The 19,250-nt window shown below is 43.6% G+C and overlaps 1 protein-coding gene across 5 annotated transcripts in view; it reads right to left on the reverse strand.

The window, feature by feature from the left end:
* Window positions 1-3,692: 3,692 nt before the first annotated feature.
* SYBU (syntabulin) overlaps window positions 3,693-19,250 on the reverse strand; it is a 70,056-nt gene continuing 54,498 nt past the window's right edge. For 2 of the 5 annotated variants that reach the window (XM_061605249.1, XM_061605275.1), the window contains 3 exons: window positions 13,212-13,418; window positions 8,012-8,161; window positions 3,693-5,498 (listed from right to left, as the gene is read on the reverse strand). In XM_061605249.1, coding sequence (XP_061461233.1) covers window positions 4,388-5,498; window positions 8,012-8,161; window positions 13,212-13,418 — 1,468 coding nt within the window. In that variant the 3' untranslated portion in view covers window positions 3,693-4,387. Of the gene's footprint in view, window positions 5,499-8,011; window positions 8,162-11,223; window positions 11,305-13,211; window positions 13,419-19,250 lie in introns of all 5 variants that reach the window. The other 3 variants (XM_061605259.1, XM_061605267.1, XM_061605286.1) reach the window with 3 other exon arrangements.

The following is a 19,250-nucleotide window of genomic DNA, read 5'->3' on the forward strand; positions in this document are numbered from 1 at the left end:
GATCTTTCAAGAAAAGTAGGATATAGAAAATGATTGGTAACACTTCCTGTTATCTGCTCCTGATTAACCAAATGGATGAATAATCTCATTCGTTGGGATCTCCCTAGGAAGTATCAGGCTAATTATTGTTATTAGAATAAGAGCATAAGGTTCTCATAATCCAGCATCCTGTTCTCACAGTGGTCAACCAGATGGCTCTGGGAAGCCCACAAGCAGAACCTGAAGACAACACTCCTAATTTGTGATTCCTAGCAACTGGCATTCAGAGGCCTGCTTGGAACATAGCCATTGTAGCTAGTAGCTTTATCCCTCATGAATCTGTGTAATCCAAGTTGGTGACCCTCAGTATGACTTTTGGCAGTGAATTGTCATTTAATTACATGCTGTGTGAAGGAGTACTTTTATCTGTCCTGAATCTTTAGCTTCATTGGATGGCCTGGTGTTCCAATATTACTTTCTCCACATCATTTCATACACTTTTATCATGTCCCCCTGAGCTAGATAGGCTTCAGTAAAGCAGTCTTAAATTTTTTGAGTTCTAATCCTACCAAGTTTTGTCTTCATTGTTATACAGTTGCATTGTTTGTTCTTTAGTAGACTGCAACTGAGAACATTTTTTGATGTAAACCAAGGGTATGGCTACATGCACAACTTTACTATAGAAAAGGTATAGAAAAGTCTCTGTGTAACTAACGAACAATCTAACTACATAAGATGTGCATGAAACATTCCATACAAGTTTGACCACCATAGGAAGACACGGGAAAAAAAACCCTTTACGGAATATGCAAAGATTGAAGCCAGTGGAACTTCTTACATGCTTAGAAATGCTTTTTGGCTCCACTGCACTTTAGCCCCACTGAGTAAACCTCTGAGAAAAGAAAGAACACCGCCAGCTTAATTTTTATATGAAGTTTGTGGAGAAAGTATATCTTCAGTGCATTGGTTTGAATGGGATATTTATCTCTATACACAGTCTCACCCATTTAGTCATGTTTTTTGCCAACAATTTTTTTGGGGGGGCGGGGTCTGGGAGTTGTGCATAGTATGACTAGGACCACAGAAAGCCCTTTTCTCTGACAGTCATAATCAGAAGTGGGCAATAATTTCTCAATGGCTTTGACAGGATTTTATTAGACTGGTCAGAACCAACGTGATTACAGTAATAGGTCTACATGTGACTGAAGTAATCCTGGGTCTACCCCGATCATGCATAGAGCAGGGATGGGAGAGAGATCTTCAGTAGAAGGTGCATGAAAATTCTGAGCTGGTCCATGCTGGCTGCTTACCTCTCTCCCCTGCTCCTCACCCCCGTGCTGTTTGCACAGTGGGACTTTCAGTATCTTGAGTCTAAGGACAGCATGACATTGGGAGGAGAGTTCAACTCAACAAATTCTTGCATTCCCCTTTTACTCTAAAGGCCATACTTCACATTTCACACCCATTTGTAAACAAGTTGGTTTCCTGCCATCACGTGGGGTTGTAGCCAATGTACTAACGCGTTCCGTCAGGGGATAGATATCCACTAGCGCAACAGAACTTTCCCCCTCTCCCGGTGTGTGCCCTGTGCTCTCCTCAAATCTGCTCTGGAGGGCTGAGGAAAACCTCAGGACAGATTATGGAGCAGGAATAGAGGAAGGAGAGAGGGGAAATTCCATTCTGCAAGGGTAAATCCTTGCACTGATTGAATGTATTACTTCAGTGGTTCCCAACCTGGGGGCTGTGACCTCTGGGGTGTGTGTGTGCAAAGTAATCCAGAATGGGCTACAAACAGTAAAGAATTTTTTTAAAAAAAGTCTTCACTACCTGGATGCTGTCTGCCCCCCACTGTCACTGCAGATAACTCCTCCCCCTTGCTCCAAACAAGAGGGAAAGAGTTTGCTGAAGAACCAGACAGCCATTCAGGCACGCCAAGGGCAGGCACCGGCCTATACCACACATGGTAGATGCCAAAGGAGGTTGAGGGAGCTACCAGGAAGGGGATTACTATCCTGACTCCCGTCTCCTCTCACTGCAGCTGCTGTTGATGATGCCCTTACTCAGAATGAGGGGAGAGGGCTTTTTGTGGAGCAAAAAGAAGCAAGGCTGCAAGGAAAGGCTGCTTTCCCTTTCCTTCCTGTCAGCCAGCCTGCCTGCCTTTCTTGGCTCCTGATTTACTGCCATCTCCTTTTAAAAATTATTATATGTGAGGTCACCCGGATCTTGCCTTCGGCCTGAACAGAGCCAAGGAGCAATGAGGAAGCTCAGGCCTGGCTCGCCCCCCATCTCAGGCTAAGTGTGTATGCTAGTTTCCCCTTTATTCCACCTACATTCCACCCCCCAACCTCTCTCTCCAAGATGCTGCAGCAGTTGAGGGCTTTCCCGCTCCCACATGCCCAAATGCATGCACTCCTGCAGATGCATGCAGGAGTGGCAGGTGTGTCTGTGTGTGTGCCTGAACTGATTCATCTTCTGCTCCACTCTCATTCCCCAAGTGCACACTAACCAAGTTATCAGTTCTGATGATCATCTCAAGGCCTAAAAGCACTAACCCCCCTCCTCAACCTATCCACCCTTTTGTCTTCACAATCTAGCATCCCTACTACCACATTGTTGCTTCTTGATGTGGTGATGACGATTTTAAAAAAGCTCAGCAGGCTGGCTGAGGCTGGGGTCCACATACTGCAGATGAAATATATTAATTATTATTGCACTTATATTCCACCTTGCTCAAGGTGGTGCACATGGTTCCCCCCCTCCCTTCCATTTTATCTTTACACCAACCCTGTGAGATAGGTCAGGCTGAGAGACTGTGTCTGGCCCAAGGTCACCCAGTGGGCTTCATGGCTGGGTGGGGATCTGAACCTGGATCTTAGCCCAACACTGTAACCCACTGGGGTTAGGAGACAGGACTGTACATCTTCAGACTGTCAAGGGAGGAGGGGGATCTCAAATTGATTGGACCTTTACATTAAGAAAAGGAAGCAACACCTCCCTGTCTGCAGGGAGCTTTTTATGGAAAGGGGTATTTGGAGATGTGATTTTGCCACGCACCATTTTTTTCAATTAACATAGACTAAAATTATAATTAGTGGGGAGGTTTCATTAATTTTTTTGAGCTTACAAAGGAGATCCTGTACTCATAAAGGTTGAGAACCACTGTATTAGCTGGATACCGCCCATGGTGTTTGAGCCTCAGCTGTAAAACAGTAAGTTTCCTTACACAAGTCATTAACTTCCCAACCTAACTGAAGGTTGTTGGGGGGCTAAGATGCCACTCTAAGCTCCCAAGACATAGGGTGGGAACCAAATACATTAATTAATAATGAACAAAGTCTTTCTCTTCTTAGGTCAATGTAGGAACAATAATTGCACCTGTGTGTTTTTCTTCTACATGAGCAAAAGCAGTAACTTTGGCCATGTCTATGCTAGGGCTGTGGAATCTGTGGCCCTCCAGATGTTGAATGACACCTCCCATCATCCCTGTGGGAAATGTATGGCCATCCAGATGTTGCAGAACTACAATTCACTCAGCCCTGTTCTTTGGCCATGCTTGCTGGGGCTGATGGGAGGTGTACGTCAGCAACATCTGGGGGACCACAGGTCCCTCAACCCTGCCCTATGCAGGCTGTTGCCCCTACTATTTTCTAACTTTTGCAAGCACATAAATCTTTTTGTAATAAGCCATGTTCAGCCAAATCAAAGACACCAAGTCAGTTTGAACATGCTTTACTTGTGATTATAAACCTTTTTCCCCTTAAAAGATTGTTTAACAAGAAAAAAATAAGTTAGTACATATACATTTAAAATATTTCTTCATACACTTGAGTGACATCAGTACATTCCAAGTAAGACTTCATTTAAGACTTAAAACAGACTTCATAAAATATATTCACAGTCATATTTATAAGCATGGTTAATCACAAGAGTCAAGACTCCCCACCCATCTACAATAACACTTCTTTTTTCTTCTTCTTTTGGTTATGGTCCCCTTGTACACAGGATCAGTGGAATGCAGGGCAATTACATTATTAAAGCACCACTAAGAAGCACAGACAGTACATGCTAGGATTATGTAAGCTGCCTTTTTAAGAGTAAACCTCCCCTCCCATGCGAAAACAATTTGGTATAACAATCCACACATCTGACGACAGAACGAGAAGTGCTTAACATGCTTCTTTTTAAAAAAAATGCACTTGTGTTTACACTTAGTGGAAGTAAGTTTCCATGCCACCAATAGCCTTTCTTCTTCAGTTTCAAACAATGAACATGTTTTCAACTAAATATAGTGCAAATCAAACATTTAGGAGCAAAACAGACAGACCCACCATTATATGTATGCAACTAGAAGAACCACCACACCCACCAGAACTTAGCCTCTTTTGCACACGACGCAAGAGAATTTCCTCTAGGGTTGGACATTGATGGGTACGTGGCGAAGGGAATTCAGAGCCACCAGGCAGCATCCTCGAAGCAATGCTCCAAAATTGTAGACTGGATTTGTTCCTCCTCTCTGAGTACTGAACATCCACATTACTGTTGGCAGGATGGGAGCAGCTACAGCCAAAACATCTACGAGGAAGTTGCTGCTCCAGTATCTTTTCACAACGCTTCCCTCATGCAACTTCATAACATCCTCAAAGACTTCAGAATGACAGTCTGTGAAGTCTAGTTCTTTCATGACTCTGTTTTCATAACACCTAGAATCCACAGTGCTGTGTGCTGACTCCACGGGGGACAGAAGGATAGCAGAATTTGGATCACATGGAGTCAAGTCCACGGGCAAGTCTGTGATACTTTCAGGATAAAATCCATCAGATTCTTTCAAAGCTGGGGATGGACTGATGGGACTTCCATCTTGTGCTTTGAATATGTTTTGAATTAGCTGTTCCATGTTTGAGCTGTATAGCAACACATCAGCCTGAACTGCCTGTTCCACTGCCACACCATGGCTGTGGTTGTCATCCTCTTCTTTGGAGTTTGTGAGGTTCCTTATGAGATCCAGGTGGTTTAAGGAGGAAGGTGGAAAGAGAGCTGGATGACCCAGTTCAGTTGTGGTATCAGTCATGGTCTCTTCAAATGTATCATTCCCATTGGCCACATCATCGTTAAGCAGCACACCACTATCTGCCATATCCTCTATGGAGTGGTCTTCCATGAATACGCTGTCAGCCATTTTGGAATAGGCTGTACTCAGAGTCAAAGACTTATCAGGCGATCCACATGGATACTCTAGACTCCGATCCTCATTACGAGAGCCATTCTGTGCTATTTCCATACTCTGAAGCAGGGACTCCAGCTTCTTGTTCTGGATGTTGATGTCCACAAAGTACTTCTGAATCCCTTTGTCCTTCTCAGCCAAGCTGTTTTTCATGGTTTCGATAACCTGCTTGAGCTGTTTGATCTCCTTCCTTGCTTCTTTCAAGGCAAGCTGGGCCTCTACCCGGTGACATTCTTCTTCAATCCAGTCCTCCCTCATGCGTGCGAGTTGGGATTTGAGTTCCTTGATTTCTGTTTCTCTGAAGTGAGAGAGAGAAAAAGACCAAAGGCATCGTATCCTGTGACCAACAGTAGACAGCTGGACAAGATACATGAAGGTGGAGAACATATCAGAGGTTTTTGCCTGTATCAGACAGTTAATTCATAGAGGCAGTCAACTTTGTGCCCTCCAGATGCTATTGGACTACAAGGCTCATCATCTCTGCCAACTACCAATGCTGACTGGGGCTGATGGGAGTTGTAGTCCAACAATATCTGGAGGGCACTACACTGGCTACCCTGTAATAGAGAGGAAAGTGATTTTTACCAGAAGGAAGTGATGACAAAAAAACTTTTTTCTGATACACTGAGTGTCCTCATCTTTAAGCAAGAACATTGTGCGTGAAATTCACTACTACGTGAGTGGAATCCCCTCCCACCCGTTCCCTGCAATCTTCTATCCCGACCTTCAAATCTGTCATGGAGGGTTCCCCTGGTGGGGGGATGTAGGGAGATGCAAGGAGAGAAAAGGATGGGTAAGTCCTGTTGCATGAGCAGAAGTCCATTCCACTTGTGGACTAACAGAACCAGATATTGCCCTCTATTTTTTCTCAAATATTTTTTCTCAGTTGCAGTGCAGCATGTCATTTAGCCTTAAAAATCTAAAGTGGATTCTCTAAGTTTTTTTGTTTGTTTGAACTGAAACTGGCTTCCAGTTGCTTTCCGGGCCCAATTCAAGGTGTTGGTATTAACCTTTAAAGCCCTATACGGTCTCGGCCCAGTTTACCTGAAGGAGCACCTCCAGTACCACCAACTTAGCCGCCTGACTAGATCAGCCACGCAGGGCCTTCTCTCAGTACCACCAACAAAAACAGCTAGGTTGGTGGGAACTAGGGAGAGGGCATTTTCAGTGGCGGCCCCCACTCTCTGGATCTCCCTCCCGTTCGATCTTCGACATGCCCCTTCCCTGGATGCATTTCGCCGAGCATTAAAAACCTGGCTCTTTGGACAGGCCTTCGGGACCTCCGGGGTGGGCTAAGCTTTTATCACTATTACTGAATGCCCGTTGTTTACATACTGTTTTATGCTGTAATTTAGTCCTTTATTGTCGACTGTATTGTACTGCTATGTATTTTACAGCGTATTTTAAATTGTATTTTACTGGAATTCAATTGTGTACGTCGCCTAGAGTGGCCTTGGCCAGATAGGCGACACAAAAATTAAATTATTATTATTATTAGAAACATCTTTCATAATAGGTATTTCTGTTGTGTGCCAAATGCCAGTACAAATGGCCTTTTTGACAGTCGACTTGAGCAACAATAACAAAACCCAGTACAGCTGCCCAGTTTGGCAATCTTTTCTCCCAAATAACAAAATCTGGACAGTTTTTGAAACAACACATTTCAGAGCAAGGCATGGACAATTCTGTAAATTCTCACACTATTTTTATCTCTTCTGAAGTCTCTATAGAGCTAGAGGTTTTTTCTAGGTCTAGAAAACAGAATTAATTAAGTGGTAGGATGCATTTCCTCAAAAACTGGAATCTGGAATGAGGCACTTAAGATTTTATTATTTCAGTGGTACAGAACTGAGTAACTAGATTCTTCCATGTAGTGTGCGTGATAAACAAACCATAACTACTGAGCAGTGGATTCAGACACTCAGCAGAGCAGGTAGGGATTACTGCTAACACACCCTCTAGATCAGGAATAGCTAACATGTCACCCAGACCTTGTTGGACTACAATTCCCATCATTTCTGGCTGATGGGAACAGGAGTCCAACAAGTTGAACACTCCTGCTCTAGATAAAGTTCATAACCAGATGAGCTTGTGTGCTCCACTCAATTCACATTTTACTGTGGACTCCTTTGTATGAGCTCACTAGGTATCATCCATTCATATGGAGAATGTAATATCTCATAGGTATCTCTGTAGGTGCAATACAATATGTGAGACAGCACTTCAGTGGTATCAGCTGAAGCTATTTCCATGATCCTCAAAGCCTTTCAAATGGTGGAAGCCAACACAGCTGAGATCTAACAGCTTGTGCTGCACATGGAAATGGAAGCGGTAAACCCCTACTGCAAAAAGCATTCCAAACTCCACGTCTGAAATAATCTCTGGAAGAGTCATTTCCTCATTCTAATAGCTCCTGCATAACTCCAAATCCCTAATGTAGCTTCTTTTTTGTATACAAATTTACATATCAAACCAACACAAGCAGCATCAAGTCACTTCCAACCACTATTCAAAACCCAGCTATAAACAATTTGTTCCAAGCAGTAAAATACACTGGGCTATATCCAGCTAAGACTTACTCAGAGCAGACTCACTGAAAGTAATAGACCAAAGTTAGTCGCGTGGTCTTCTATCAGTCCCAGCCGACGTGGCCAATGGTCGGGAATAACAAGAGTTACAACCCCTGGAGGGCACCACATTGGCTATTCCAGCACTAAAGCATCTTAACGTAGGTACCAAGTGAGCCTCACAGGTCATGGCATCCATTATTGGAATTGCCGTCACTGAAAAAGCCTTAACAGGAACTGTTACCTTTCTTGGAGTCTGCTCTCAGATTCCTTCAGTTTTGTTTTCAAGTGCCTCACTGTAACTTCCTTTTGCTGCAGAGGGGTCAGATACTGTTCTGGACTGGGTGGTTTGATGCCATGGTTCTCGCCACAAGAGATGTACCTTGCCGGCCGCCTGCAACAGAAAAATGCTGTTGTGCCTGCAAAGCCGTGTTTACATTCTGTGCACAGTAAAAACTGGTGATTTCGGCTGCAATTCTATACACACTTACCTAGGAGTAAATCACACGGAACTGATGGTTTCCTTTTTAATAACTGTGGTTAAATTCTTATTCTTCTTAATGACTGCTGTATTTTTTAAATCTGTTCTTCCTTCTTAATGCGGTACTGCTGCTTTACTGCATTTATTGCTGCTGTCAAAACTGTTTTTAAAAGGTTCCTTTATTTCTGAAGTGACCCACCTTGGGCTCATTGAGGAAAGGTGGGATACACAGGAATGAAATAACTCAGGGGTTCCCAAGCAGTGGTCCATGGACCACATGTGGTCCGCAAACTTCATTCGGGTAGTCTGTGGCATGTCCATGCTAACTATTCATATTGCTCTTTAATTGCTTCTTTTATTTCTTATATTGTATATTATTGTATTACTAGTTAAGTTCTATGGAGTCCAAACTGGAACACAACAAAATACAAGAAATAAAAAAGCAATACAAATACATTTGAAAATCATACAGCATCTAGCACAGCACATTACGATCACCACAACAGGCAGAAAAATCATTAAGTGGTCCACCAAGACCATCAGCAATTTTCAAGTGGTCTGAAATAATTCATAATAAAACAACTACTTTAAACCTCTCCACCCAGCAAAACACCCTGATGGAGAAGCAAATTGCTGGTTGTCAGATTTATCATTTTGATTAGTGACCTCCCTCCTCAGATGATCTGCATGCAAATGAGATTGTGGGGTGGCCACATCTACTGTGGACATGTGGCCTCTGAAGAGTTGGTCTTCGGCTAAACTTAGCCACTCGCACATACTGTAAACCGCCCAGAGAGCTTTGGCTATGGGGCAGTATATAAGTACGATAGATAGATAGATAGATAGATAGATAGATAGATAGATAGATAGATAGATAGATAGATAGATAGATAGATAGATAGATAGATAGATAGATAGATAGATAGACAGACAGATAGATAGATAGACAGATATCTCCCTCCAATTACTGTACAAAGCAATGCCGCTGGGCTGTTGATGGCAGCCAAGCCACTGCTTGAAGTGGCAGGGAAGCAATTTTTTTCCGCTCAACAATTCTGTTTTTAAAGGTAAGGCTTTACTGAAAAGGCTCTGGTAGGAACTACAGCTGTGCAGTGGATCCAGGCAAATCTCAGATCCTGAACTGAATTGGGCTGACCCAGAATTTGCTCAGATCAGATTGAAGCAGCCCCAGAACATCCTGGATTGGATTGGGTCCACCAGGAGAAATCCATAATTGTCAAGAGGGAGTTTGGCAGCAAACAGCAGGGAGGGGAGGAGATGTGCAGGTTGCATGTATCTCCTCACCATAGAATCATAGAATAGTAGAGTTGGAAGGGGTCTATAAGGCCATCAAGTCCAACCCCCTGTTCAATGCAGGAATCCAGATCAAATCATTCCCAACAGATGGCTGTCCAGCTGCCTCTTGAATGCCTCCAGTGTTGGAGAGCCCACTACCTCTCTAGGTAATTGGTTCCATTGTTGTATGGCTCTAACACAGCCTTTTTCAACCAGTGTGCCTCCAGAAGTTGTTGGACCACAACTCCCATCAGTCTCAGCCAGCATTGCCAATGGTCAGGAAAGATGTGGTCCAACAACAACTGGAGGCACACTGGTTGAAAAAGGCTGCTCTAGAAGTTAGGAAGTTTTTCCTGATGTCCAGTCGAAATTTGGCTTCCTGAAACTTGAGCCCATTATTCCCTGTCCTGCACTCTGGGATGGTCAAGAAGAGATCCCAGCCCTCCTCTGTGTGACAACCTTTCATGTACTTGAAGAGTGCTATCATATCTCCCCTCAATCTTCTCTTCTCCAGGCTAAACATGCCCAGTTCTTTCAGTCTCTCCTCATAGGGCTTTGTTTCCAGTCCCCTGATCATCCTTGTTGCCTTCCTCTGAACCTGTTCCAGTTTGTCTGCATCCTTCTTGAACTGCAGAGCCCAGAACTGGATGCAGTTCAAGATGAGGCCTAACCAGTGCTGAATAGAGGGAAACTAATACTTCACATGATTTAGAAACTACTGTTAATGCAGCCTAATAGAGCGTTTGCCTTTTTTGCACCCACATCATACTGTTGGCTCATATTCAGCTTGTGATCAATGACAATTCCAAGATCCTTCTCACATGCGGTATTGCTGAGCCAAGTATCCCCTATCTTATAACTGTGCATTTGGTTTCTTTTTCCTAAGTGTAGAACTTTGCATTTATCCCTGATGAATTTCATTCTGTTGTTTTCAGCCCAATGCTCCAGCCTATCAAGCTCCCTTTGAATTTTGTTTCTGTCTTCCACGGTATTAGCTGTGCCCCCCAATTTTTTATTATCTGCAAATTTGATAAGCATGCTCTGTAACTCCTCATCCAAGTCGTTAATAAAAATGTTGAAGAGCACTGGGCCCAGGACCGAGCCCTGTGGTACCCCACTCGTTACTTCTGCCCAGTTTGAGAAGGAACCATTGATAAGCACTCTTTGAGTACGATTCTGGAGCCAATTGTGGATCCACCTGATAGTTGTTCCATCCAGCCCACATTTAGCTAGCTTGCTAATCAGAATATCATGGGGCACTTTGTCAAAAGCTTTGCTGAAGTCAAGATATATTATGTCCACAGCATTCCCCCAGTCTACAAGGGAGGTTACCCAATCAAAAAATGAGATAAGATTAGTTTGGCAAGATTTGTTCTTCATAAATCCATGTTGGCTCCTAGTAATCACTGCATTGTTTTCAAGGTGCTTACAGACTGGACTGCTCTATAATCTGCTCCAGAGTTTTTCCAGGGATTGATGTTAGGCTGACTGGTCTGTTATTCCCTGGTTCTTCCTTTTTGCCCTTTTTGAAGATAGGGACAACATTAGCTCTCCTCCAGTAATCTGCCACCCCCCACTCCTGACCACAGGGGCACGGGGGCAGGATATGCACATCTCCTTCTTCATCCCCCCAACCACCAAATTGGTGGCCCATGCACAGCCCTAGTAGAAACTGTTACCTTTCTTGGAGTCTGCTCTCCAAGTCCGTCAGATTTGTTTGGGTTTTTTCATGTGTCTTAGAGAGGTTCCCCATCCCTGTGCTGAATGATAGTGCTTGAGTCAACCATCAGTTTGCGGTTGGAATAAGACTGTTGACAGAATGTACCTTTTTCTGGTTGTCTGTATTTCAGTGACATTGTCTCATCTCTTCTACAATTCCAGTAACTAGATGGCAAAGCAACAAAAACTGCCTACACATGATTCAGAAATATTAGGAAAGACCTAAAACTATGATACTGTTAAGAGGTTATGGAACTCTCTCTCTCTTGGAAGATCCTGTTGGTGCACTCATTAATTAGGTTTTGGGACCTTTTAGAGACATCGTTAATTCTGCCAAGAGTTTTTAAATTCATCTGGCTGCATTGGCTTGGCATTTGGTCTGCCACTCTGTTTGTGTCTACCTATTTTGTTTGACAGTTTTTAGATATTTCCTTTTTAATTTTATTAACTGTCTTTTGTATTTTTATACTGTTAGCTACCTTGGGCTTCTTTTGGGGTAGAAAAGGGGTGTTTCAATTTTTTTTAAAATAAATGCAGTAAAATATTACGAATACAGTGGGGAAAGGCCACATTCTCAAGCCTGATCCTACACTTATAAGGACAACCTGACAGGATACAGGATATCTCTGATTAAGACAGCCTTCGCCAACCTGGGGCCCTCTGGATGTTTCAGACTACAACTATGCTGACTGTGGCTCATGGGAGTTGTAGTCAAAACCATCTGGAGGGGGGACTAGGGTGGAGAAGGATGGATTAGGATTTCCCAGAATATTTGTTTTGCTAATTAGCAACCTCTTTGGACTACTCTTATTTTATTTATTTATTATTTGATTTATATCCTGCCCTTCCTCCCAGGAGACCAGCTGAACAGCTCCTGTACCCCTTTCCTTCCCCCACCCCACCCCACCCCACTACAGACACTGAGTCAATAGCAGGTTTGAGTTGACAGAAACGCACTATACATTTAAAGCAGTATGATGCCACTTTAAACAGTTCTCAGGGCATTTTAACAGTCAGCCCCTCTTCCCAGGAACTCTGGGAACTGTAGCTCTGTGAGAGGAATAGCAGTCTCCAAGCAACTTTCAGCAACTTTCACAAACTACAGCTCCCAGGATTCTTTCAGGGAAGCCACGACTGTTTGAAGTGGTATCACACTGCTTTAAATGTATAATGCAGATGGGGCCAAAGCCTATACAACAGCAAAGATTGGCAGCCAGTACAGCACTTTCAGGATGTGTGTCATATGGTCCCATCGGGCTGCCCCACTTACCATTCTGGTGGCTGCGTTCTGCACTAGCTTCAGCCTCCGGAACATCTGTGGGTTTTGGAAAAGGCACATTCTAGGCCCTACCTGGGGATGCTGGGGACTGAACCTGGGACCTTCTGCATGCACAGCAGCTGCTCTTCCACTGAGCCCTTCCTAGACATCGTATCTCCTGGAGCTGATTAAAGTACTCTGGACTAAGCAGACAGCAGGCAACATCCATTTGCCTTTGGTAATGACGCCATGTGAACAAGTGGCCACATAAAGAAGGTCAGTAGGGGCACACATCAAAGAACACAACAGTATGCAATAACACCAGAGGCTCTTTTTGCAGCCGCCGCAGGTCAAGACAATGGCAAGCAGTGTTAAATTATATACTATCCCTCAACAGACTGGTTTAGAAAAAAAGTTCCTGAAGACATTCCGTTAGTAAAGAATACATGGCCTTTTGCAAAGCTTCTTCCCTCCAAGGAAAAGAAATTGGTTGGGAAGGTGTTATTGGCGCCCCATCACCATCACCTGTTCAAATGTTTCAAGGATGTAGCTTGAATGCCTATAGAACGCATGAGCCTGCTATAATGTATAACAAAGAAAATCTTCAAGACTCGGATGACAGCCAGAGATGGAGGGGGCTCAGATGACTGTGGGGGAGGGGAGAGAAACAGCTTGGAGAAGCTCACTTGCCTCAAAATGGGGCTGTTATCACTTCCCTTGTATGAGCCTGAATTGCTGCTGCTGGCTGAAGAAGCCCCATAATTTGTGTGGGTGCTAATGGGACTCAACTGATTTTTGCACAGCATCGACAGGAAGTCCTTCTCACGGGATGTAGTAGGAGGACTAAATCCAGACTTGGAAGACAAGGCTCCGTTATTCCGTCCATGAGGCCCCCGGCTAGAATGGAAAGGAAAAACAACGCGTTCTAGTGCACCATGCAAAATATACACTAGGGCTACGACGGTTAATCAGTCAGTCAGTGGTACTAATCAGTTAAAAACCTCTTGGTCAATCGAAAAGGTATCCCAACTTAATTAGGGAAGGGTCGTAGCTCAGCGGTAGAGCACCTGCCTGGCATGCAGAAGGTCCCAAGTTCAGTTCCTGGCATCTCCAGGGAGGGCTGGGAATGTTTGCTGTCTGAAAACCTGGAGAGAGCCATTGCCAGTCAGTGTAGGCAATACTGAACTAGATGGACCACTGGTCTGATTAAGTATATGGCAACTTCCTATGTTCCTAATTGGGCAAGATACCTCTTTTTAAATATTGCTGCTGCTGCTTTTCTTTTCTTTTCTAGCAGATCGCAAAACTGCATGAGGCAACCTGAAGAGGCATCTTTCTCTCACACGAGAGGGAAAGCTTCTTCTAAGATAGCACCAGCCGGGACACCTGTGCATCAGGAGTGGGAAGCCTTTGGCTCTCCAGATGTCGTTCGACTCAAACTCCCATCATCCCTGACCATTGACCATGTTGGCTGGAGCAGATGGAGTCCAGTAACATCTGAATGGCCCAGTCTAAAAGCAAGGGCTATACTGCTCATTTCTACACAACTATTGTTTTACCCATATGCAAATGTATGCAGATTTAATCAACTGATTGACTGACAGACTAGCTAAACCTCAGGCAATGAATCAACTGAAGATTTCTTTAATTGGGTGATAGCTCTAATATGTATTAAACGGTGCACTAGTACAGGTTTTCTACAAATACATATATGTGCACACACAAAAACATAATTTTAGAAGCCTATGACAATAAATCTTGATCTTTACACCCAGGAGACACAAGTGGGGATTTGAACTCACAGACTCTTGACTTCCTGCCAGGCTCTCCTCCCCACTGTGCTATACCAGCCATGGGCAAGCTGCTTAATCCCAAGGAGACCAGTTGCCCCCCAGCTGGCAGTTGCAGACAAGGAAGGGGCTGGCTTCTGCAGCTGTGGCAAGCTGAGCAGGCCCTAGCCAGCTGGGGAGGACTAGCCTCAGAGGGAGGCAATGGTAAACCCCCTCTGAATACTGCTTACCATGAAAACCCTATTCACAGGGTAGCCATAAGTCAGGATCGACTTGATCATTTTTCCATGACAATAAATCTCAATGCCCTAATCAGAGTTCCAAATTGTGCTTGCTGCTTGCAAACAGAGAATAAATAACTTATCTAAAAGTATTGTGGCACAGCAGAAGTAGTGCTGGACTTAGAAAGAGGACACCACAGTTGAAATCCAAGTTCAGTTATGAAGCCTACTTTAGTAGCCTTAGTTTCCTCTCCACAGATATCACACAAACTATGGTTTGAACTAATCATATTTTAGAAAGCAATATCCCATTTTTGGGCAAGTAATAAGAACGTGTGGTAGCCTCCCAGCTCCAGGGATTCCTGGATGAAACGGAGTATCTGGATCCATTTCAGTCTGGTTTCAGGCCTGGTTATGGGACGGAGACGGCTTTGGTCGCCTTGGTAGAAGACCCATGCAGAGAACTGGACAGGGGGAGTGTGTCGCTGTTGGTTCTGTTGGACCTCTCAGCAGCTTTCGATACCATCGACCATGGTATCCTTCTGGGCCGCCTTGCTGGGATGGGATTTGGGGGCACTGTTTTACAGTGGCTCCGTTCCTTCCGGGAGGGATGAACACAGAAAGTGGTGCTGGGGTATTCCTGTTCGACTCCTTGGCCGTTAGCCTGTGGGGTCCCTCAGGGCTCAGTTTTGTCCCCCCGTGCTATTTAACATGTACATGAAACCACGGGGAGAGGTTGTCCAGGGATTTGATGCCATCACACCCAACTGATGACACCCAACTCTACTTCTCCTTTCCACCTAATTCCAAGGAAGCTGTCTTGGTTTTAAACCGGTGTCTGTCATCAGTGGTGGACTGGATGAGGGCGAACAAATTGAAGCTTAATCCAGACTAGACAGAAGTGCTCCTGGTCAGTCGAAAGGCAAATCAGGGAATAGAGATTCAGCCTGTGCTGGATGGGGTTACACTCTCCCTGAAGACGCAGGTTCGCAGTTTGGGTGTGCTCCTGGACTCAGCTTTAAATTTGGAGGCCCAGATTTCTGCGGTGGCCAGGAGTGCTTTTGCACGATTAAGATTAGTGCGCCAACTGCGCCCGTTCCTTGAGCCGTCTGATCTCGCCACGGTGACACATGCCTTAGTTACATCGCGTTTAGATTACTGTAACGCGCTCTACGTGGGGCTGCCTCTGAAGACTGTTCGGAAACTTCAGTTGGTGCAACATGCTGCAGCCAGAATGTTAACTGGGGCTGGTTACAGGGACCATACGACTCCCCTGTTATAAAAGCTCCACTGGTTGCCACTCTGTTTCCGGACACAATTCAAAGTGCTGGTGATGACCTACAAAGCCCTATATGGCTTAGGTCCAGGGTATCTGTCAGACTGTATCTCCCTATATGAGCCTGCCCGGGCCCTGAGATCCTCAGGAGAGGCCCTTCTCTCAATACCTACGTCCTCACAAGCACGACTAGTGGGGATGCGAGATAGGGCCTTTTCGGTGGCTGCCCCGTGGCTTTGGAACTCCCTTCCTAGGGAAGCAAGAATGGCCCCCTCCTTGCAGTCCTTCCATCGGCAAACAAAGACTTTTTATTTCAACAAACCTTTGGAACTGAAAGCTGTTAAGGACAAGACTTGAAGGGTGCTGCATTGCTATTGTCTAATTGTATTATTTTAAACTGAGTTTGAATTATTTTAACTGTATGTATGAATGATTTTAATACTGTAAATTGTTTAATTCAATTTTAATCTAGACTTTTGTATGTTTTTAATTATATGTGTGCTTTTATCTGGAAGCCGCCGTGAGTTCGTTTTGGAAAAAGGGCGGGGTAAAAATAATGATAATAAATAATAAATAAATAAACTATGGTTTATTTTAAATATTTATAGGTCACCTTTTCAACCAATGTTCCCTCATGCTGGATCATGACCTCATAACACATGATAAAAAAAATTCAAAATACAACAGTGATGCATTTGGTCTGAACTCCAAATGTACAAGGCAAGCCATGGCACAGAGCCTTTATTTTCATTAGTGAAGCACTCTCATTTCCATGGTGCAATGGCCACCGTAGATGGGACAATGGCTATGTCCATTCAGATATCATGCCAAACCAGAATTAGGGCTGCAATCCTGTGCAATCTTACCTGACAATAAGCCCCACTGAACACAATTGGGCTTACTTTTGAGCAGACATATATAGGATTGCACAGTAAAATTCAAGCAAAGGGTTAATTATGATTGCTTGAATAAGAGATCCATTCAATTAGATTTTAATATATCTGAATAAAGCACCTGTTAGCTGCCTCTTTAGTTCTTTCAGCCCTATATATACCTGCAAATCCTGAGGTCATCACCAGGAACATCAGGAGAAATGTGCAAATAAAGCTACTGCTGAAGAATTAAAAGCATTACTGCAGTCCATGGGAGTAATTTAAAGGCTAAAGAAACATAAAACAAAATTTTTAGAGCTGTTTGTATTTCCTTTTCATTTGCAGACTTTTACGTGTCGTCAAAGTGCTATTGTACCAAACGTTCCCCAATTTGACATTCATACAATTACACACGTCACCCTAATTTAGATGACTTTTTTTTTTAAAAAAGCACATATTTACACACTGGTGCATAGATTTGCTCCCTCCATTTTCATTTCTCTTTTGTAAATATTGCAAAATTAAGCTTGAAAATTTGAGGGATTTGTACCTGAAAACCTAATTTTCAAAATGAACCAATGATAAAAGTATAGGAAGCTACTTTATACCAAGTCCGACCATTGGGCCATCTAGCTCAGTATTGTCTACACTGACTGGCAGCAGCTCTCCAGGATTTCAGGCAGGAGTCCTTTCCAGCTCTCTCTGGAGATGCCAATGATTGAACCTAGGACCTTCTACATGCAAAGCACATGCTTTTACCACTGAGCTGCAGCCCTTGTTTATTTTAAAACAACTTATTGTGCTTAGTTTTTTTAAAAAAAAATGATTTCTAAGTCCTTTTCACTTCTTTTTATTTAACAGAATTATCAAAATGCCACTGGTAACATGGGTTTTGCCCACTGGAAAAATACAAATTAGGCTACTCATGTAAACAATTACATGCAAATTAGCAACATGGCAAGTCTCTAAGGAGGCAAGTGCAGAACCCGGTAGATGGTGCACCCCCCCCCAAAAAAAAAGTTTCTAAAAAAAATTAAAAGGCAGCAGTTTGGAGAGAAAAAGGGGAAGGCAGAATATACACATAAGATACACCACAAACCATGGGGCAAAAAGCTCTGAATTTAGAAAGCCTTTGAACTGGCTTTCCTTCTCCCCTTGCATGGAACATTTTATACCGACCAGATGGCGGAATGACTGTGCTGTAGGGCAGCATCCCAAGGCTGTGATTAAGTTAGCTTAGTTCTCATTTGCTTATGAGAATACAGTAGAAGGGGAGGGATGGGGGCCTGCACGGCTGTACAGATACGTTGAGCAAATCACCCTCAACTGCACCTGGCCCTTGCACAGAGGCAAAAGCCAAACGGCCATTTTTAAAAGACTTAAAAATGTGGGAGGGGAAGGAAAACAGAAGACAAAACAAAACCTGTTTGCATTTTGTGCACATGGCACAATAGAGATATTTTTGGCAGATGTAATTTGCGTCCTTGGCTCGAGGGATGCATTGAGAAGAATATTATATGGGGCTTCAGAGAAAATTTTAAGGCTCAGCCCTGTGGTTTTCCTTGCTTCGCCTCCTTGCTCAAATAACTTTGTAAAAAAAATCATTATAAATGTCTGTAACTCAAATATCCTAGGGTACAATTCTAACTTTTTTCACGGGGGAAACTGCACAAAGGTTACCAAGTTACTAGTGTAATTCACCTTACCTAGTTCCAGCAAAATTGTTTTGTTACAATGTTCAATTTCCCTTGGGGAGGATTATGTAAGAGGGAGAGGAAAGTGGGGATTTTCTTCTAAAAGAGGGACACTTCCCAGGAATCAAGCACATAGCAGCTAGGTTTTGCCATTTTATGTTGCCCTTCCTGTGAAGAGCTCGAGGCAATGTTCTTCTGCTCAAAATGCCTCCCCACCAAGCTGTCTGTTCCAGCGGCATATTTACAGTGGCAGTTATGGATAAAGAAGCCTGCAGGAAGAGAAGTAGCTAGCAGAGGTTTATTCTGGGTGGGAAAATGGCCAGTGGAGAAAGCACCTCTCCCACCCACCACTCAAAATCGTAGTCTCTCCAAACTGCTCATGTTTTAAAAAAATATACGTCGGGACTTCGTCATGTGCATTGCGTATAAGGTGTAATTTGACTTTCACTGAAAGCTGCTCTCTTATCACAATGCTTGAGCCAGTTAGGATGTAACTCTAAACAACAGTTTAGCATTACAAAAACAAGCCTCAGTGAAGTCTCAGGGGAGTTCAGAAGCTTTCACTTCCATTTCAGACTAATCGCAGCTTGCTATGTCGTCTAAACTCAGACACTATGATTAATCCTAACTATAGTTAGTGGAAACAAGGTCTATGAACCTGACTTGTTTCAACTAACTATAGTTAAGGTTAACCACAGGTTGTCCAGGTTTGGACAACACACTCAACTAGAGTTAATCTAATACATAAGTAGAAACTTCCCATCTCCTCACAGCAGCACAGGAAGAGGAGAGCGAAATGTATAAGCCCAACATTTGCTGAGGCTTGTTTTTGTAAGTCTAAACCAGGATAGCAGCTTGTATATTTTCAGCATATGA

Source organism: Rhineura floridana, chromosome 1, assembly GCF_030035675.1.
Source record: "Rhineura floridana isolate rRhiFlo1 chromosome 1, rRhiFlo1.hap2, whole genome shotgun sequence".
Classification (NCBI taxonomy): Eukaryota; Metazoa; Chordata; class Lepidosauria; order Squamata; family Rhineuridae; genus Rhineura; species Rhineura floridana.